At 42.3% G+C, this 22,615-nt stretch overlaps 1 protein-coding gene across 2 annotated transcripts in view; it reads left to right on the forward strand.

Annotated features, from left to right (window-relative positions):
* The window catches only part of HIBADH (3-hydroxyisobutyrate dehydrogenase), a 131,285-nt gene that overhangs the window by 13,586 nt on the left and 95,084 nt on the right, over window positions 1-22,615 (forward strand). Inside the window, exons 2-4 of one of the 2 annotated variants that reach the window (XM_073333627.2) lie at window positions 2,294-2,454; window positions 11,268-11,377; window positions 19,308-19,429. In XM_073333627.2, coding sequence (XP_073189728.1) covers window positions 2,294-2,454; window positions 11,268-11,377; window positions 19,308-19,429 — 393 coding nt within the window. Of the gene's footprint in view, window positions 1-2,293; window positions 2,455-2,762; window positions 2,954-11,267; window positions 11,378-19,307; window positions 19,430-22,615 lie in introns of those variants that run through there. The other variant, XM_073333626.2, reaches the window with a different exon arrangement.

Below are 22,615 nucleotides of genomic sequence, written 5' to 3' on the forward strand. Positions count from 1 at the left end.
CACCATCTGATAGTGGTTTGGCAACCTATGTGAAATGAATTGGTGGTTTTCACAGATCCACAAAGTCAGGTCTATGCCCTAGCCCATAACCAGTCTCATGGGCGTGACCTCTTTAGTGTGCCAAGCCCTAGTGGTTCACACAGTTCTGAAGGGGCAGGCCCGTGGCCTCCAAGACTGGACCTTCCTGCTGTGAATTCAGCCAAGCTACACACCCGCAGGAGGCTTGTACTGTACCTGTTCATGGCGCAATGCTCTCAGTGAGTATTTGCAGCTACAGTAGGTAGCCTTTTCAAAACAAGGTAATATATTAGTCACCTGGCCTACAGAATCTGAAAGTCCTTAGGTTAGCAAAGAGAGGCAAAGGTAAAACACGGATATCCTGTTGCATATGATGTATGCAACATCCTGGCCAAGCCAGTGCAGTCAGCCAGCCAAGCTGGAATCCATTTCTGGCTCCAGCTCTCCCCCTTTGTCCTTAGTCCCTCAGTGAGAGCCCTCTGTGTCTCCGAGAGGCAGCCTTTATTTCAGCCACCTGACACCTTTCCCCTTTGTTGTATGCAGTGGTGTTGTAGCCATGTCAGTCCCAGGATATTAGAAAGACAAGGTGGGTGAGGCAATTTCTTTTATTGGACCAACTTCTATTGGTGAGAGAGACAAGCTTTTGAGCTACACAGAGCTCTTCCTCAGGCCTGGGACAGGTACTCCATGAGATAAATCTTTCCTTAACCTTCTCTTCTGGTCTTCAAACAACCCCCCATCCTCTCCAACCTAATCATCAGAAGCAAGCTCCCCACAGACCAGGAAATGCCAACTCTGAGTAGCACCAGGCCCTGCCACAACAACAGTTGCAAAACCGGCAGACATGTCTACACTGCTGCCTTGATCAACATCCCCAACAAAACACCTTTCAAAATCCATGGGTCTTGCATATTACTATCACGACGTGTGGTGTAACTCATCGAGTGCACTAAATGCCCCAATAACAACTATGTGGGAGAAACCAGACAATCAATATGCTCGTAAATGAATTAACGCAGGAAAATGACAAGACAAAATGCCACATCACCTGTGGGTGAACACTTTTTTCAAAAAGTAATCCCTCTTTATCTGATCTATCAGTCTTCATCTTCAAAGGAAATCTGCACAACGCTTTCAAAAGACAAGCATGGGAGTTTAAAATCATAACTTTGTTAGATGCTATGTACCATTGTCTTAATAAAGACATTGGATTTATGATTTTATTACAGCAATCTGTAATCCACTAACTCCCCATTTTTTCCCATGACTACAGGGGTGTTAACAGGCCATGTCACCTTGAACAGTTCCTTAGCTTAAGTAGTTGTCATACATTCTATGACCTTGTACGCCTCTACCCCAATATAACGCGGTCCTTGGAAGCCAAAAAATCTTACCGTGTTATAGGTGAGACCACATAATACCGGGGTAGGGAGAGGAACCGCTCCCCGCCCCAGCTCCCCTCTGCTCTGCCTCTGCCTTCTCCCCTGATCGCCCCGCCACTGCTCCGCCTCTCCCTCCCTCCCTCCCTCCCTCACAGTCTTGCCGTGCCAATCAGCTGTTTGGCGCGGGAAGCCTGGGAGGGAGGGAAAAGCAGAGTGGTGGTGGTGCGCTCAGGGAGGAGGCGGAGCAGAGGTGAGCTGGGGAGGGGGGGGCCGCAGCAAGTTGTGGGGGGGGCAGGCGCAGAGGTACCACTTGCGGTAACACAAATTTGGATATAACGAGGTAAAGCACTCCTCCTTCCCGGCACGCTGCTTTACCACGTTATATCTGAATTTGCGTTATATCGGACCGCATTATATTTAGCTGTGACACTCAGTACCTTTCCCAGACCTGAGGAAGAGATCTGTGTAGCATGAAAGCTTGTCTCACTCACCAACAGAAGTTCATCCAGTAAAAGATATTACCTCACCAACCTTATCTGTTCTGTGGCTAAATGGGATTTCTGTCTTCAGGGTTATTGGTTAGGTATCATTCATTAATATTCAATTTAAGAAATCCAATATTTAAAATGGAGAAATGTTTTTAAAATGTGAAATTGCTTTATCTCGGACTGAGATTATATTGGTAAAAAGTAATGGGACACTGTTTACATTTTATATGAATAGGATTTAAATCTGTCCACTTGAAACTTAAATATAACTGGGTTTGAAGTTACTTCCCTGCCCCCCCCGGACCCCCCATGTTTCAAAGAAGCCAGTTAAATTGCTCAGTAGATTTTATTCTTATATTTTAAGGTATATTTCTCCAAAATATTAATTTATTGTATTGAAATCAGTGTGTTCTAGGGCAATGGCCTCCAAAACCCCAGTTGGATTCATTGGGCTGGGTAACATGGGAAATCCAATGGCAAAAAACCTGGTAAAACACGGATATCCTGTTGTTGCATATGATGTATTCCCAGAAGCTGGCAAAGAATTTCAAGACTCGGGAGCCCAGGTATAGTAACCCACTTTCTTTATTTTAATGTTAACTGTGCATTTGTTAAAATGACTTTCCTTCTTAGACATTCTGACTCTGGTACACATCACTAAGCATAATTTAAAACAACAAATTACTGATGTGATTATTTATTTTGATGGGAGGGTTGTAGTGGGAGAAAAAGAAAAAGGAGGGAAGGAAAGTAAATGATGGATATGTGTTGCTAATTATAAAGCTAGTTAGCTGTTCTTCCCCCCTCTCCCCACCTCACATGTGTGCATCTTGTGATAGCTTGGCCCTGTTGCAGTCAATGGCAACACTCTCATTGCTTTTTAATGGGCCCTGGATCCTAGCCACTATCTTGCATGATTGTATGGTCCATGCTTCAGAGCAAGAGTCTGTGATTTTTTTTTTTTTTTTTTTTAAGTTTAGATGCTACAGGGCTCTTGGCACTTGCCCATTATTTGTAGGAGGACTAATGAGCACAAAAGGGCTAAAGACAAAAAATGTTGCTAGGGTAAGTGGAAACCAGAACAAAAATAATATTGTGGCTACTCGGCATGTGATATGATGAACAGTGGGTGGGGGGGAGAAATATTCAGCAGTTGTAAGGGAAGTGTGAGTAGGTACAAGGAATACCGTTCTAACTAAGATCTTTAATTGTTAGAGCTGATTGTATTCTTAAATAGTGAAAATGTTACTGTTACAATCAAGGTGTTCTGCAGGGCAGAAAACCACTAGTAATTGGACATCTAATTCCATCTGGTTTTGAATAATGATTTGATGCTGTAAGTGGATCAGTAACCTTTACAGCCTATTTCTTGGCTTTAATTATTTTGTTTTGTGTTAGCACAGAGGAGCCCCATGCATGGAATAGGGCACTATCATGCTAGGCACTATACAAACACACAACCAAAAAAAGACTGAAAAGTTGATTGAACAAAGGATATCAGGAATACAGTGGGACTTGTCAAGGCTCACCATTCATACAATTCATTGTTGCCTTAGTAATAGAATCCTTGGCATCAGCTACAAGACTTAACTTGAGATATTAAGTGACTTTAAAGGTGAGCAGAAATACTTTTAAAAGTAAGTAAAGCCAAAAGCCTGTTTATGCTCCTGAACACAATATTTAGTCTCGAATACAAATAACACACTTAAAAAACCCCTTGAAAATAATTTCCTCCTTTTCTTTCAGAGGTGTAAATCCTACACCAGCCAGGACTTGGAAACTTGAGTCCAGGGGGGCCTGTAGAAGCTACTGCAAAAGGAACATTGCGTGGCAAGGGCTGCCTTTCCTTTGATCTGGGGTGTGGGGTAGAACCAGTAGGAATGCCAGAGAAGAGAGCAGGGAGCAGTGAAGGCTGTCAATTGTCCGTGTTCACTGCAGGTGGTTTCTGCTACTGCTAGGAACTGTTGAGTGGAGAGGGGATGATGTGTCTTTGCCTGTCCACTGCTTCGTTCCCCAATTACTACAATAGTCTCAGAAGCAGTCAACTGGGGAAGCAACATATGTCAGAAATAGGGTGGCCAATTATGCATCCTCAAAATACTGGATGTTCCGGTGCTTCCAGGAACGTCACACTGCCAGGGTACATGTAAGGTCATGCTGGTGGGGGGGCAGACCAGCACTCTCTTCAAAATGGTGTCCCTGACTGTCAAAGCCACATCCGGTTTTGTCTCCATGCCAGACGTGGGACGTGCATTACAAAAGCAGGACTGTATGGTTTAAAACTGGATGAATGGCCTACTAGCAGCAAGGTGGCCATCTACCTGCCTGTGATGAATAGCAGGTAGTAATAGCCTCTTTTGCTAAACCCAGGCACCTGTAGTAGAGGGTGAAAGGCAGAGAGAGGTAAGGAAAAGGGAAGAGGCATTTGAGTGTAGGGGAGGAGCTACAAGAGACTTAGGAAAAGCGCTCTGAGGTGGTATGGCTTAGGATAGGCTTCTATGTGGAGTGGCAGAAGGAGTAATCACAGGAAAAGGGATCCTTCAAAATGATTTAGAGGGGACCCAATTGTGGGAATTTGGAAATCTCTCCAATTATGACTCCATTTACATACCTTTTAGGACCTGCATTTGTAGGGGGTGTTAACTAAAATAGTTGAAGATGCTAGAGGCTCATCAAAAAGCCTAAAAAACTGAATTTTCTGTACTGCTTTGGGTGTGTATAGCCTTGCAGGAGAAACACAGAACTGTGAAATTGAGTTGTTGTAGTAAATATTTTTTTTAAATTATTAAACAAGAACTTAAGAAGGGATGCAAACCTCCATGCTTCTGGGCATCAACCAACTTACAATGATTGGGTGTTAGAAGGAAACTTTTCTGGGGTTTGGTTCTCATATAACTGCCTACTGCTGCAGAGTTTTTTCTTCTGAAACATCTGGCACTGGCCCCTGTTGGAAGCAAGATCTAAACTAGGTGGGCCACTATTCTGCTCCAGTATGGCAATTCCTGTGTTGGCAGGTTTTTTTTTAAATTAACTCTTACAGTATTGTACTTTTTAAAGTAATGCAAGTACTCCCAATTACTTACAATTTTAAACATTTTTATTTCTTTCAAAGTATTTTAGTTAACTTCTGACAGTGCAAATAGTAAATGAGATGTATACTGCCAATAGAAGTGGATTGCTCTAGAAATATTAAGCAGATTTATTTCAGTGACTGAGGGACAAGTGTGAGGGCTTCTCCTTTTTAAAAATAGCAAAAAAAGCTTTCAGATTTGTGAAGAGACTGTCCATTCTTCATGATTTTGCATAATTTTCCTCTTTCATCCTCTTCTGGATTTAAAGGAATGTTTGTTATGCAGAGCTCTGAATCAGAACATGAAGAGTAATCGAATAGCTGTTTCACATATATACTATAAACACAGTCAGCAGACTTCCAGCTTTTGAGGCCTGGTACAGTTTCTCCTGTCACATCATATGCATTTTAGAGCTTTCTCCCTCAGAGGTATTTAATGAACTTGTGTCTTAGACTGCAAATCCTTTGGGGCAGGGACCATCTTTGTGTTCTGTATTTGTATAGCAACTAGCACAGTGGGGTCGTGGTCCATGAGTATGGCTCTTAGGCGTTACGATAAATAACAATAGATTGGCGGAACTTGTGTTTCCCACTATTTTTGAAAAAAGGAGGCTTTTCCATGGACAGAATGAACAAACATTTATAGAAAGAAATATTGTTCAATGTCTTCTATACATCTGTCTATCCTGATAGAGGCTCTGTCTGCACAGGAAATATATATTACTGGACCAGTTCTGAAACTTATTCAGGTTTTTCTGGGTGGTGTGAATGGGGCAAAGGTTTTAGTTCGGGATTTTTGTGTGTGTTCCTTTTAATGTATAAGACTGTCTTAACGCAGCTTTGCCCTGCAACCATAACATAACAGGCAAACTGTTGGATCATATTAAAGAAGTTCTGTATTAAAATCACAAATGAGTTTGATTCCCCATAGTTTAAATTCCAGGGTATTACTAATTAAGAGGTCTCTTGGTTTTGGTACTGTTTCTCTCCCTCTGTGCGTGAAACTTGCAAGCTGCTAATTGTGTTAGTACATTCTAAGACAGAGTCTGTTCTCAAAGCAATTCACAGAGAGAGAGACTCAAAGCAATACTCTAACAGAAACAGCACCCAGAGACTCCCCGCCCTTTCGTTGTATTAACAATTGTGATTAAAATATAGATAGAGGATGTATGTGGATGGATGCTTGGTGTGGATATAACTGAATGATCAGGGAGGTGCCAGCCTAAGAATCCAGTGTCCATCGGCTGAAGAAAGTGCCAAGTGGAAATAACCAGAGGACCCTCGGAGGGCAGACTGGAATCCACCCAACAGCCTAAAGAATGGGAGAACCAAAGAACAAGATAACATCTTGGAGCCGTCAGGAATGTGCTGTCTGCTGATTGATTCAGCAACAGCATGATGAAGCAATTCCCATAGACTGGCATAGAAAGAAATTCCTATAAAAATAGACTCTTAAAAAGTGAGAACTTTGGGGTCTGATTCTGCAAACCAACTTCCAGGAGCATCAGATGAGCATCTGACAAGGCCCTGCTCCCTCCTCATGTCCAGGCCACCTGGCCAGTGGCTTGGCATGAGCAACTCTAAGGCTGGTAACTATGATAACAACCTTGCAGAACCTGTGTGTGTGTGTGTGTGTTTGTATGATTGAATGGAATGTTATAGCTATAACTAACTGCTTACTATGTTTCTTTCTGTATTCACAATAAATGTGGTATTTTGCCTTTTTCCCTTTAATAAGATCCTGCTGGTTTTTATTTTATTGGTATAACAAAACTATTAAACTGAAGTGATTTTAACTTATGTACCCAGTACAGTGTAGATACTGTGACTTTATAATGTCTGTAAAAGGACAGAAACAGGTTGCTGAATCTTCAGCTGTACTATCAGTATAAATAACTGACATTTCCACCCCTATCAGTAGGGTTCCCAACCCTCCCACTTTCTCCAGGAGTCTCCTGGAATCAGGCCCTATCTCTTTGAGGATACTGAAGCCAAACCAGGAGATTTTAGGCCCCTGAAAGTCCAGCAGGGCTAAGGCAGGTTCCCTGTCTGCCCTGGTCCTTGGCTCTCCCTGTGGCTGTTGGGGGGCAGGTAGGGGGTCTTCATGTGCTGCTCCCGCCTCCAGCCCTGACTCTGCAGCACCCATTGGCCAGGATGTGCTGCCAGTGGGAGCCGCGGGGGCAGCTCCTGCGGGTGCGGGCAGCGTGCGGAGCCCCCGGCCCCCCCAGGGGCCACAGGGACATGCTGGCTGCTTCTGGAAGTGGCGCGTGAAGCCCCCTGGCCCCACTTACCTTGGGCGGCTCCCAGTGGGTGGTACAGTGGGCTCCGGCCAATGGGAGCTGTGGAGTCGGTGCTCAGGGCGGGGGCAGTGCATGGAGCCACCTGTCCCCCCAGGGGCTGTAGAGACTTGCCGGCCTCTTCTGGGAGTGATGTGGAGCCAGGGCAGGCAGGGAACCTTCCTTAGCCCTGCTGCACAGCCACCTGAAGTAAGTGCCTCCCGAACGGAGCCCTCACCCCTCCTGCACCCCAGCCCTGAGTCCCCTCTAGCACTCAAACTCCCTCCAAGGGCTTGTGCCCTGCACCCCAACCTGGTGAAGGTGGGGGAGAGCAAGCGATGGAAGGAGGGGGGATGGGTCCCTGGGAAGGGGTGGAGCAAGGGGCAGGGCAAGGGTATTTGGGTTTGTGTGATTAAACAGTTGGCAACCCTACCTGTCAGAAAGCTGGAAATAGTTATTTCAAATAAGAAGCTGCATGCAAGTCCAGATTAAAATTCTGGTGTAGCCCCCACGTATGTGATGGCTGTCATCTTGACCAGCACTGGGGATTGAATTGGAGACCCCCAGAACTAAAAGCATGGGTTTCTACAGCTTGAACTAAAAAAGGACAGACTCCCACCATCTGTGGATTGGGCACGGAGGGAACACATACATACATACTAACCAGTAGTAAGCCCTTCTGCTGATATTGCTTCATTCATTCTACCTAGTGTCAATTGTGTGTTTTGGAATCTGTCTGCCTCCTTTCGCTGTCTGCAACTGTGTCTTACCGATCAGCAGATACTGTATTGTGTATTTAAAACAAAAAGAAAAAAAGTTAATCATTCTTTTGGGTAAACCCAGCTACCCAAACTGTCCCATTTTTCCTTTTTCAACTTCTCTCTCATGGTCGCTGTTTAAAAGTAAGGAAAAAGCCAACCATCCTAAATAAGAGGTAATGGGCCCTATTGAGGTTTAGAGTTTCATAAATACATTGTGTATATGAGAGATTAATATTTATATGTCCTTTTATGTGTTTACTTATTGTTTAAACTCATAGATATCCATTTGAGTAGGGATGGTTGGACCGGTTTAGGGTCAAATAAACATAGACCCATATTTCATTTTTAACCAAACTATTTTTTTCCCCTAACATTAACAGTGCCTTGTTATGCGGAAAGCCTTAATTAAATCTTTTTTTTTAAAAGATCTAAAAAGCAGAATTTTTTATTTATGCTTTGTGATTCAGAGTTTAGTCAGAAGTAGACAATCATACTATCAAGGATATTCTTTAGCATGAATATGTGATATTTAGGCTCTTGAATAGATGAAAATATTATAAAAGATCTCCCTTCACCTTCTTCCTGCAAGTGATCCTACTACGATCAAAAGAACTACCTATGTGAGTAAGGTAAGCAGGATTGGAACCCTAATGGTCTCAGACTGGCTAACAGATTAAAAATTGTGTTTTACAATCTTTATGTTAATACATTCACTAACTCAAAAACGAAGATGATTGGATGTGAAGGAAAAGAGACAAAGTATTTTATCTTTACCGTTGTATCTCTTTCAAAATAACAACTTCAGCTTTTAAAGAAGTTTGAAGGCACACAGAAATATTATTGGAAAGTGTGGAAAAACGTTATGGATGAAATTCTACCCCCACTGAAATCAATGGGAGTTCTGCCATTGACTTCGATGGGGCCAGGATTTCACCCGCAGTGTGTGTGTGATTTGTCTCCTGAAGATGCCATGTCTCAGAATATTTTTTTGTAACAGCTCGATAATTAGCAGGGTGGACATGTTGAAACCTTTATGGAAGTTTCTGGTGAGGGACATTTGAGCTGTTAACTTTTTACTTAAAAACAAAAACAGTTGTCTGAAACACTTCGGTTTGATTTTTGAAGATGGGGCTCAGAGAAGGAATGAATACCTTTTTTTCTTTTCAACAACTCCTTTCTGTTCATTGTTGCTGTAACTTTGTCAAGTAATGCGAGATTGTTGTGGTCAGCAAATAAACTATTGCACTTGGACACCAAAACTTATTCATTTTTAGGTTTGGTGGCTTTGGCTGATTTTAATTTTGCAACGCTTCTCCAAAGATGAATTTCCATCCAGTCTTTCTTTGTGATGTAAGAAGCCTCCTCCTATGAAAAAGGGAGTTAATGTATTGAAAATAAGCACAAGTCTCTTAGGACTTATTTTAAAATGTCTTTTCTCTATATACATTTAAAATTTTATTAGCAGTTGTTATTTGAATTCAATATTGAATTGTGATTTTTTTATACATTTTCTGCAATGTTTCAAATACAATCACTCAAACTGTAGCAATGAAGTTTGTCTTTTTCTTCGTCTTTTATGTGGTTTTGTCTTTTATTGTTGTCTGGACTTGTGTTTTAAGTGTGGTATGTCAGATATTTTTCTCATGTTGCTTTTGTTAAAACCCAACTCTTAAGTTCCATCAGTAAAACTTTTTTTTTCATGTAACAAATTGTATTTTGAGGTTAGACTATATGAATGCAGCTCTACTTGTGTTAACTTATTTTGCATTGTAATTGGTCATAACAATAATATCAATCAGGCATATCAGTGCCGTAAAATTGATTTTAATGATAAAACTTATTCTTGCACTCTAATTTTTCTATAAAGTAAAAATTTGTTTTTCTAATCTCGCATCTGGTCAAGTTATTTTACTTTGCTTGCTGTCCTTAATAGGCAGAAGATATTTATTGTGTTGCTTGTCCTTGGGGAAACTTTTACTTTTCTCTGCAGCATGGGTTATGGTTCGCTTAGTCATCTCAGCATATCTCACTAGTCAATTCCCTGTCATTTCAGGGGCCTATCCTCTGTCTCTGGCACACAACAGTTTACGGCTAGTTTACACTTAAAATGCTGCAGAAGCACTGCTGTAGCGCTTCCATGAAAACACTGCATGTGCCAGTGAGGGGGGTTCTTCTGTTAGTGTAGGTAATCCACCTCCCCAAGAGGGAGTAGCTTGGTTGACACCATGGGTTAGGTCTCAGTGGCATAGTTGTATGACCTAATTTCCTAATATAGACCAGGCCTTCATCTCTTGAGGACTAAAGTCACTGGGGTCAATATAGAGCTATTGGGGTGAAATTTAGTGGCCTGTGATATAGAGGAGGTCAGACTACATGATCTGATGGTCCCTTTTAGCCTTAAATTCTGTGGCACTTCAGGAATTATATTGCCTGCAACAGTCTTGCCCTGGCTGGTCTAGTCATTCTAATAGGTCTCTGTTACTAATTTATAATAATATATATTGTTGGCTATGTTTTTAGGGTTGGCTGCATTTACCTGTTCATAAACTGACTTAATTTGTAGGCGACAGTATGATTATGGCAAGATGGAAACAAAAAGTCTGAAGATTTCACTCTTTTTTTCACTTTGTGTATCAGTTTTGCTATTGCAGTAATTTAAGATTGGCTGGGATGGCTTTGCTGTCAGAACTTTTCCAGGACTAACTGCTCTTTTTGCTCAAAGGGCCTTGGCCTTTGAAAGCCTCCCTGGCGGTCGGCCAGAACACATATGATGCTGCCAACATGTTCCTGCTGGCAGTGTTGGTAGCTTTAGTTAAAGCTAACCAGAGTGTGTTGCTCTAAAATTAAATACATCTGTGGAAGGGGGGTCTTTTCCTGTCCCTCCCAGTATCTATAGAGGGGAAGTCGGGGCAGTCATCCATGTGGGACTAATTCTCTAGTATTATGGGACTACCCCAGAGACAGTGTGTGGAGGTGCATTTTGCATAGATGACCTTGTGCTTGCAGTAGATCTTTAGTTAGCCCTCAGTCTTGGAGGATCCATGGATAGTATTATAATCACACCCCTGGATGGAGAATTTGGAGGAATCTCTGACAGGATCCTCATCAAATTTTTCTCCCTCTGTCACTAGAGCTTGTCAAATGGTGTGGTCTGTTTCCTGTGTTTTCATTTTTGTCTAGCTGTTAAGTGTGGTGCTTTAAAAGTCATTAAAGAAGATATATTTTCTTTGTCTTTCAACAGCAGTTACATTATTTTTATTATTTTTTTTAAGGTAATGGATTCCCCAGCAGAAGTAGCAGAAAAAGCAGACAGGATTATTACTATGCTACCCTCCAGCCTCAATGCCGTAGAAGTTTACACAGGAGCAAATGGAATTCTAAAGTAAGAATTTGCTCTGCTAGTTAATTTCCATTTATGATCAAGGCAATATTGCTTTTATCAAGTGATTTTTCTATTGTTTTAACTAAAATGCACTTCAGGCACAGCATTAACTGATCGATTGTTTTTATCTGCTTGGTGGTGGTGGTTGATTGATTTACTAACTGTAGGATTCTTTCAATAGTAAATATTAGGTAAATGTCATTGGCTAAAATAACTTTTTTTATTAGCACAAGATTTATCTGTGAAGTTTAAAGGAGGGACACAATTTAAACATGGTGTTTTTTTCTGAAAATAAGTGCATATTCCTATGAATATGATACATAGATGTTTTATAGTTCTTCTCCAGTGTTTCCATATCCATTGGCTATGAATCACTTGCTCAAGCATATCTTTTTTTTTTTTTTTTTTTTTTTTTTTTAAATCCTTTGGAGTCAATAAATCCCATGTCAGAGTTAGATCTGAGATGATGCCATGCTGGCTCACGGTAGTGCAGAACACTACCATAGAATATCTGGACAGACTTTATTTATTGATTTAATTTTATTTTAAATTTTTAACAAGTTTACAAATCCTTGCAATTGACTTATTTGAAAGACGAATTGATAAAGAAATTCTAGGACTTGTGAGTGGAAAAAGAATGGCTAGATTATTGAAAAGTGAGAATCATTGACCTGTCTAATATTAATCTTTTCTAACTAAAGACTGAATTCTGCTTTTGGATATACTGAAGGGCTTTTATAAAATCACCTTTTATTCACATTTTAGAATGTCCATTAACATGACAAATGGTACCTCATGGTTTTAATAAGTACACGAGGCACAGTGTAAAAGGATTTAGTCTGCTCCTCTTCTTGGGTGTTTGGGGAATTCCTTTGAAAATATGTGTATCATTTAAACTGTGCCTTGATGATAAGATTTGGAGCCAGATTCTCAGCTGTTGTAAATCAGCACAGCTCCATCTGTCCTTCTGGCTCACCTAAACTCCAGATCATAACAAGATGGCACTCCATTAGGAAAACTCTACCTCTAATTCATGTGCGGACAAATCAGGGTTTCACCATTCAGGTACGCTCAATAGGGATGCTCCAACATGTTGGTACACAAAGCTCTAGCCAGTCACTGAGATGTTGCTTCCTAATCCATTTAGGCCTTTAAAGAGATGGATCAGGGCCTTGAAATGAATCAGACGTAGTTATAGCTGGTAGGGGTCAGAGCACTGGTATGATCTGTTTTAATCAGGAGTTTGGCTGCTACATGCCTAACCCTCTGAAGTTATTGGGTGGTCTTCAGTTAATTCTACCTGGGGAAGACCCTAAAGTGTCTCATTCAGTAGTGGTTTGCTTATAGGTGACCATAGTTAGCTCTATGTCTGGCAGGAAGATCCAGAGTCTCTTGACTAGCCAAAGGCACTTCTGGCCATTGCTGCAATGAAAACATCAAGGATTAGCAGGATTCCAAGGTTCTGCATCATCATGATTGGTGGGGGAAACCCTTGGTGTGTGAGGGCAGGAAGGGAAAGTGGTGAGTTCTAGCCAGCTCCTACATATGTTGAACGAAGAGTGGTTGTCTAATATTGATATCAGAGTCCATAGGATATCTGTGCTACATCTACCCTTGCAACTGTACATGGTTACATGTGCATTGTTGTGCCATTAACCCCTTCCCCATTGTCTACATTTGAAGTGCTGAAGCAGGTTCCTGAAGGAGAGTGCACAGCAAGAAAGCTAGCATGCATGAGGGATGTGGGTATGTACATGCCTCTGCTGTGGCATGGCCCATACATGTTCTACAGTGCAGTATGGACAGGAGCAAGGGGCATATTACCAGGTCACGAGTCTCAATAGTCCTCCATGGCCATTCCCTTTCCTGCCAGACCCTTATCCCTCATTGCCACCGTTAGTAGCATCCTGCACTGAGCACTTCAGGACAGTTTTCTGCTGAACTGCTCTGTTAATCAGCAAAGGCCATTATGGATCATGTTCCAAGAGCTGCCACCTGGTCTCTGGAGCATACCAGTGCGCTCATCAAGGTGTGGTCAGAGTACACTGTCCTCCTCAACTTCAACTGAAGTGGCAGGAACATATACCTCTACTGGAAGATTTCACAGAGGCTGGAGGAGTCGGGCATTCAACAAACTCTGTTCCGGTGCTGGGATTTCTGGAAGTGCTTGAGGCTCCTGTACCCAGAGGGTGATGGACTGAAACAATCATTCCAGGAGGGGACCTAGCATGTGCCTATGCTACGATGAGCTGAATTGGGTGCTCCCCAGAGATTCAAGTACAGACCTTGAAGTGATTCATGACTACCTTCTCAAACTCGCCGGCCTCTTCATATGATGGGACTGAGGGGCAGGGCAAGAAGACAGCAGGGACTGCCAAGGAAGCCCTGGGTGACCTGGAGGATGAGGAGCGTGTGATTCTGTACCTCTGCCCAGCAGACCTGAGTGAGGAAGCCTTCCCCTGAAGAGCCTGAGGAGGATTGAGACCCACTGCAGGAACCAGAACCCGAAGCTGGTAAGTTACAATCTATCCCCTCTTGCTCTGGTGATACATGCCTGAAGCTGCCCCACCTCCCTGCTCTATCTCAACATGGTCCCCAAGCAGGACATAGCTGTAAATCAGTGATTTCAGTGAAATTCCATGAACCACTGTAATGCACTTAGCAGAAGCCATAACAAAAGAATATTAACGAGCAGTCCCTATGTCTCTTCATTTGACTGTCAACACTGTGAACAGTGATAGTCCCTGGGCTGTGTGAACTGGGGGGGAAAACGAGAGTGTGTGTGTGTGTGTAGGGGGGAGGAAGAACAGTTGTATGACATGGCTGATCAAAAACCCCAAATCGCCCCTCTGCCCCACTCCCCCCTCCTTTCTTTTCCTTTCCAAATGGGAGCCTGCAGAAGGGAAATGGGAGTAGTTGGTGGCTTGGTGCAGGCCTTGTCAGATTTGGAAACAGAAAGGGAAGGAACGCTTTGGTTGTCCGAGGAGTATCAGAACGGTCTATTCTCCTTATGACCATTTCAGCTGTTTATGACCATTCCCAGTCCCTGGTATCTGACCTCTCCTGTGCTAAATCACTCGGCAGGAGCCAGGTGAAGCAGAAGTGGATGTAGGATCCTCTTGGGCAGTTTCACAAACACAATGATGTGTCCTTTAGCACAGGTGACAGGCTTGCAATGTTAATCAGAAAGTTCAGGGAAGAAAATACACTTGCAGTGTGACGCTCTGCCCCTTTCAGTGCTGTTCGCTGGACACAGGGGCTGGACTTTCTAGTGCTTCAGGGTTGGCTAGGGGGTGGATGAACGTTCTTAGTGATTCTCGGTTCCTCTTGTGCCTGGGAACTGTCTACTAGCTTGGAATACGGTCAATTGCCTCTCAGATCACCTCCCAGTCTTATAAGCATAATTCAACAAATTTTTCATGCAGTTGAAATTCAGACTGGTTCTTCAGGTTTAAGGACAGTGCAAATGTTTGGTCCACCTTTATAGCTCACCAAACCCCTCCACTCAGCAATACATAGATAGGTGGTCATTAGTAAAAACATCTGTCTGACATAGGTGGCTAGAGCCCCTCCACTGCACTGGAAGTACACCTTTTTTTCATTTTGGTAGCTTGAAAAGTTCTATGTTCTCCAAATGGTGTCCAGCCTTTAAAGAACAAATAGATGAGTGGTGAAGTACCCCTGGAAAGGAACTAAACCCCATCCCAACCAGCCCCTCCATGCACTGTAAACATTACAGCATTTTAATAATAGCACTGCAGGTATTCCTGTTATTACCATCGGCGCCTTCCTCATGGGCTGCAAAAGCAGTCTGAGAAAGAAGGACACTAACAGTTGCATTCCCTGAGATGCTAAAAAGTATCAATATTGTGACCTTTGGCAGCACATTTATATTATGGGGGATGGGGGGCTTCTTAGGTTCCTTCAAAGAAGAAATAAAATATAATGCAACCCACTCCACTGAGTTAGGGCAGGAGCAGTGTCCCAGAGATAGCAGATGAAGAAGGGCCATGGAGAACCTGCTCATTGGCATTGAAAGACGGAGCAGGAGCTGTTTGAGCTCTTTAGAGTGAGGGAGAATTGGGCCTTTAGGCAGGATGAGGCACTGATGAACCAGTTCCTGGATCTGGAGTCACACCACAGTGAACAGGAATATGCCCAGAGAGAACTGGATTGTGAACTCACGCGGCTGCTAGAACAACTGGTGGCAGAACACTTTCAGGGCCTGCCTGCCTCTGTGGCCACTGCTTCTCCCCAGGAGCAGACCCCACCGCCTCTGCCCACTCCTCCTCCAGCTGCCAAGCAGGCTGCTCCTGATGTGGTGGCTCCACCCCACCGTCCTCTCCTGGTGATGGGGAAGAGCATGCCGGACACCTGTCACAACATCCTCCACTGGCACCTGAAACCCCTTGCAAGGGGAATCCCCCAGGGCATGCAGGAGTGGAACGATCCAATGACTGGATCCCAGCCGACGTTCAGTCCCCAAACTCCACCTAGGAGTCATCGTTGTTTGCCCCCTTGCATAATATTCTGCATCTGTTTTCCCCCTCTTTCTGAGGGTGAGGGGAAGTGGAAGGACAAGGAGATGGGGCCACAGACAGTAATGTTCGGGAATTTGATCTTTTTGTTGTTGTTCATTTGTAGTGCCTGTTAATGTTGTTGTTCTGTGTTCCATGTATCTCTTTAAATAAAAATTTCCGTTCACTTCACTTGTGTGTTCACCTTGCTTTCCGAGTATGGTCAATGGGATATTTCACACACGTTTGGGATAGGTCAGTGGGACTCACAGGACGTGACTGAGAGTTCTGTAACTCTGGTGCCACAGAAATGCAATTCATTCTCCATCTCTTGCCCCTAGCCTTTTTTTTTTTTTTTTTTTTTAAGAAAAGCAGGGTTCATGACTGTGAACTAAGCTGTGAAATAACTGTTGCTGTCCAAAGCACCAGAATGGAAAATAGAAGAGAAGTTAACTGAAATGTCTTTGCGCTTTTGTTAATAACTTGGGCAACAATACAGACAGAAGAAACCAAACTAAATTAACATTGAAGATATCTGACACTGAGCTGTGCTTTTATGACTCATCCTGCCTCACCCCCAAACAATCACCACTTGCAACCAGGGGTGTACTCATTCGTAACAGTGAAGTACTGTGAGCTCCCGTTTCAGAAAACATTGTGAAGAAGGAATGTGTGAAGCCTTCCACCCAAAACCTTACACAACTTTACGAATGATTTAGTTGTTCTCCATAAAGCAGTTTCTTGGTCAGCCATCTTTGGTGTTTCAAATAGTTTTGGACCCATTCCATCCAATAACTGGTACTGCACTGCACAAACATTTGTCCTGCCAGCAGGCGCAGAACCGCATTGTCATATACTTGCTCCATGCCTTCCATGCAGTTTGGCAGAGGTGAGAAGGAGCCGCCATTGCCAAAAGTGTGAAGGTGCCATACAGTACCAGCAACACACAGCAAGGCGGTTCCCAGAATGTCTCCTGTGATGTACAAGACTCTGGGTTACAAATCCTGAAGTGACTAACATCATTTACCAAAAGGGATGTCTGGAGGCGGGTATATACCCGTCACAGCATATACCCTGGCCAAGCACAGCATGTGTGGACACTCAGTGCGGGTACAGGGTACATGTGACAGCGGTACATGGACAAGTACCTGGGGACAAGTGGAAGTGCAGACATAGCCTTAGAGTCTCTTAATAGATATTGATCAGGTGTGTGGTTAGGGCAGATTGGACAGAAATCTTACTACACCAGGCAAGGAGGAGGAGAAACTGTGGGGGTGTACCCCTTATCCAAACCAGAGAGAGGAGGGGGAGCTCCCCTCTGTCTTCAGCAGAGGAGTGGGACCCTTTCCTCCCTGCCATTCCCTTGCCTTAATCCCAGGCAAAATGGAAGGACAGAATTTGGCCCTGAAGGAATCTGTAGATTAGTACCTTTGGAGAAGAGCAGGTGCCCCCGTGCTTTGGGACCTGTTCAGGTGAAACCTTATGAATTTCCGGCATGGCTCTCTCCACAGTGGTAGTCTTCCGTGAGTGGATCAGTAGCACTTAATCATGTGTCAAAGGCAGCCAGTAGGTCTGTACTCTGACAGTGAGTTCAAGCTGTAGGAAACCTAGAATCCTGAAAGCAGTTAAATGCTGCTGGAATTTCCCTCCTGCTGCCTTCTCAATTCCCTTACCGAATAAAGGAAAGCTAGAAACTAGCAGTAAGTGCCAGATTGTGTGCTGAGTGGTCATTTTTTGATGATAGGTTGGATTTTGACCATTTTTAAGGATTCTTCACTCTTGCCAAGAAAGCATTGATCCCAAGAACTTAAGAATGATCCTAGTCATACTCCAGAAGTTTCCATTTGCCAGAAGAGGTGTGGGTCTACATCAGTGGTTTTCAAACTTCGTGAGCTGAGCCCTCCCCTTTGAGTTACAATTTTTAGTTGTGTTCCCTCTGGGGGCTGCTGGCCAGGGCTCCTGTTGTCAGCTGGGGGTGGAGGGTGTACCAGTGTCCCACAGTTTGAAAATCTCTGGTATATATTCTGTGTGGTTGCACAGACTTCCATCAGTCCCCCGTTTGAGGGCTTGTTCTGAACCTGGAGGAAGGTAACCCAATGGTATCTTCAGAATTGGCTTTTGTTAGGCTGTATCCGAAGTAATCTCTCCAGTCTGTTCCTTCTGTTAAATAGGACAAGAACTTCATATGTTGGGTAATGTTTGAGTCTGGAGCTGTAGTATGGGCTAGAAGTCAAAAATGTTTGTATCTGTATATCCAAGAGCAAAATTTAACCCTTTATGTTAAACAGCAAGATGAGTTTGTGTACTTGCAACAATGTAAACACAGTGATACACTGAATTTTATTTCTGTATTTGCACTGTACTCTAACTAGAAATTGGATACAACATATGATCATAGAATGGGTTTTTATTGCCTAATATGTAGCTTTAAATTATTACCTTTTTTAATTGGAAATATGTGCTGTGTGAACTGAGTGTTCTGGGCTCTTTTGAGCAAGAATTGCAGGTGGGGTCAGGAGGAAGAAGGCAAAGAAGCAGTCTGAATTTGATTTTTGACCCAAATATGGACAGCTGCCATTTAAAGACATATTTTGTGTGTGATATCTGCATTTTACTGTATACATTTCAAAGGTGCAATATGAAAAATGAACTTGTCCATGCTACATACATTTACCAGACCCCTGGGGGGGCAGGGGGGAACCAACCCCCACAACTTTTTTCCATGTTGCTTCACATTCCTCTTACCCATTTCAATCTGCTGGATTTACAATTTGTAATTATAGCTTTTATTTAGAGCAAGTTCTGGTGGTAAATACAAGGAGGTTGCTGCATTGAAAGGAATAGGTAATTCTGATCAGATACTTTTATATGAAAGAAATTGCTTATGGAAAGAAAGATCCATTGTGTATATAACTTTAAAAGTTTGAAGGGTGTTGCATCTATATACAGTACTCTACTCTACCATTCATTGCATAAACATATTTTAAGTCTGCCACATATAGAACTATATATAATCTTGTTTGATAGAATTTGTACCTAAACAATGCAAGTCGTTTTGATCCTTTGTGTTATAGTGGGGTTTAGGCAGAACATCCCTTTTTTGTTCATTCTCATAAGGGTTTTATGTATCTGTTAGTCCATTTGAAGTGACTGGTTTTGGATTATCAAAACCAACCAAACAAACCCACAACCCCGTATAATGAAGTTCAAGAGGAACAGGTATATATGTTGGTACCTTAGCAGGTCTCACTCACACTAGGATTTTAAGACTGTGATCTGAAAAGGATCCATGGCCACTTTCTTGCATCGAGTGCATTGGCTTTACTAGCCAGTGACAGCAGTCAGAGATGTGGTCATGTGCAGTTTCTACTTAGCTACAAATATTTTATTTATTGATATTGTGTTTTTTTTAGGAAAGTGAAGAAAGGTTCATTGTTAATAGACTCCAGTACTATTGACCCTGCCGTTTCAAAAGAATTAGCTAAAGCAGTTGAAAAAATGGGAGCTGTTTTCATGGATGCCCCTGTTTCTGGTGGTAAGTCTCTTTGCTAAATATATAATCCTGTATGTTGTAGAAGACATTTCTTTATGGGTGCATCCTACCTCCTCCCTTGCCTCTCCCCCCCCCCCCCTTCTTGTTATTGCTATGAGCAACTCTTTGTGCTATATCCTGGCACAGTTGCTACCCCTTTTTGTTAATGTTTTCTTTCCCCCTCCTATCCTTTATTTGTCCACTTGTATAGATGTATTTTTCTTGGTTTTGTTAATTATTTTTAATGCTCTTGGGCTGCATTGGCACACACAGTTGATTCAGGGTGTGGTGTTTGGCCCTCTCTAAAGGCTGGGTGGGGCATGTTACTTGTTGTGCTCTCTTGGCTGAAAGGAGTGCTGCAGCAACAGAGAAAGGTAGCTTGGGCTTGTAGGCTTCTGCCTGATCTTGCAGCCTGGTACATTTCCGGTGTTTCCACAGCCAGCTGCATTAGAGTCTCCTGCAAGAGTAGGGAGGGAAGGCTGATGGCCTTCAAGAAGCTGCCTGTGACTTTACCTAAAGCCTTAGCTGCACGCTTTGCTGCAGTGGTTGTAGGCTGGATCTGAACTCACGGAGCCTTCTCTCAGCACTATGGTCGTTTCTTTTATCCCAAGTTTGCTTACTAGTAGTGCCGTCCTAGGAAACTATCTGCACACACCCCTCCTAAAAAAAAAACCAAAAAACAACCACCACCAACTTCCTGTTTGGGAAAAGTTAGCTAAAGTTTAGGAAAAAGAAAAGGAGTACTTGTGGCACCTTAGAGACTAAGCAATTTATTTGAGCATGAGCTTTCGTGAGCTACAGCTCACTTCATCAGATGCATGCATGCATGCATGCATCGGAAGTGAGCTGTAGCTCACGAAAGCTCATGCTCAAATAAATTGGTTAGTCTCTAAGGTGCCACAAGTACTCCTTTTCTTTTTGCGAATACAGACTAACACGGCTGTTACTCTGAAACCTAAAGTTTAGGGCGTCAGTCAAATGATTTAAAAATAAAAAGACAGGACAGTTTTTAAAAATGATTTTTCAAATGTTTATGTAGAACATACTAAATGTATCCCATAATGGCTTACAGTGAAATGTAGCAAACTTTCTCTTTTCTCTGATTTGAAAATGATTAGAATGTGTGTATGTAATATTTGTATACTCTTGAAGTTGGAGACTGATACCCTAGACATTAGTATTGCCTCTGTCAGGAGATACTTTTTAAAAATATGCAAGTCTTTCCCCTTTTTTTGGGTAAAATTAGATGTTAAAAAAAAACCAACACACTAACTATCATTATTAAAGCCTAAGTCTACATTTTTTACAACCTGCAACATAGCAAAGGCAGTCTTGAAATTTAAAACAAAAAATACCAGATAGTTTTATTGAACTATTTGGGACAATCATTCTTGGCCATCCAGAGTTTAATTGCAGTTCTACTCTAAAAATAACTGTGTAAATGGCATTGTGTGGTTTCATATTTATTATCTTTTACTGACTTCAGATAAAACTTTCTCAGTTTACAAGTAAAAAGATGTTCCTTCTCCCCTTTCCTCCCCCTCACCTCTCCAAGCTGGCAGTCTTGCAAACTGGCCCTTGGAGCTGAAGTTCAAACTGGGTTCTTCTAGTTTGTGTATAATCACGATGATAGAGTCTGCAAGGCCAAATTCTGCTTCTACTCTGTGCAGCTTCATTCCCTTCAAGATCTAACTGAGACTGAATTTGGCCATGCAATTGGAATTTGGGGGCCAACATTTTTCTCTGCCTCTATGAACAGAGGGTGGAAAAACTCAGAAGATATCAGCTGACAGGATGTGGAAGGAAGGGTTCTTACTCCACAGCCAAAATATGTTTCTGATTTGTAAAATTAGATGAATTGTTAGCCTGGGAATAGATATTCCACTCTCTCACTTTTTTTTTCTGTTTTTTGCATAATTTTTTTCTAAACATAGCAGTGGTTCTCAACCTATTTACCATTGTGGGCCGTATATGCAGTTCTCTGTGTGAGGTGGGCCATATCCACGCAATATATATACTACTTGTCTGGCCCTGAGGATGTCACATGGGCTGTAGCTGTGTGCTGGTTGGGCTGCAAGCAGATTGAGAACCACTGAAACATAGTCTGTCATATTTATCTGTTTGGCAGCATTGAGACCTTTTATGTGGTTCCCTTTGTGACACCACTCCAAATATAATTTCACAAATTGTTTGGCTGCTAGGATTGGTTATCTTCTGAAAGTGTTCTCTTTCTACCCAGAACTCACTGAGGTCATTTATTTTAAAACATTCCATCCAAACTATTGTATTGGCTGCTTTTTGTTGCTTGGGAATATAAAATGGAGATCTGGTTAAAGCAATAACAGATAAAGTTTTATCTGAATAAAAATTCTTTCATTTAGTTTGTGATGCCAATAAAATACAAAATATCGTGAGCAACTTAGCATTTTTTGGGGAAGGGAAATCAATATTTAGCTTTCTAGTAGATAAAGATAACATTAACTGTACAAGATATAACTTGGAACTAAACCAAATGAAAATGGACAATTGCAGGGTATGTTCTATGTTAAGTGCCGCATTAGAAGAATTAAAAAGATAAAGAATTCAGTAATAAAACATAACATTAAGCAGTAAGTCATAAAAGGATCTTTTGGAGGAATTACTGTATATCTTGATTACATTATTTAATATTGGTCTAATGACCAGCAGAAGTACAGTACTTCCTCGAGAATCTACAGGCCTTGTGTTGTTTTGAAATGCAGTGATGTGGGGGTTGGGGATGGCAGGCAAGGGACAAGAACAATCATCCTTGTACCTGTATATTTACAGTGCATTATTGACAGATGGTTCCACTTGTGCCCAGGGTTATGCTGTTTCCTAATGGAAGTTAATATTTGTCTGTTTGTGAAAGCATATGTTTACGTTCCGAATAATCTTTTCGGAAATCATTTGGGCTGCAGAGCTCATGGAGAAAATGCTGGCCTTGAGTATATGAAGTTGGTGGTTCCAAATGAAATGAATACATATGACCTCCAGTTTGCAACATTAATTTGACAGTTTATTTGCATTTTGTACTCTCTCTTATAGGGCTTATTTCAGGATAGACCTAGAATTCCATGGAGTAGTTACACACTTTCTTGGCTGGTGAGAAACTGGCATGTTGTACCCCAGTAATACGCAGACCTCAGGAGCCACATTAGCGATCAACAT

The sequence above is a fragment of the Lepidochelys kempii genome, chromosome 2 (genome assembly GCF_965140285.1).
Source record: "Lepidochelys kempii isolate rLepKem1 chromosome 2, rLepKem1.hap1, whole genome shotgun sequence".
Lineage (NCBI taxonomy): Eukaryota > Metazoa > Chordata > Testudines > Cheloniidae > Lepidochelys > Lepidochelys kempii.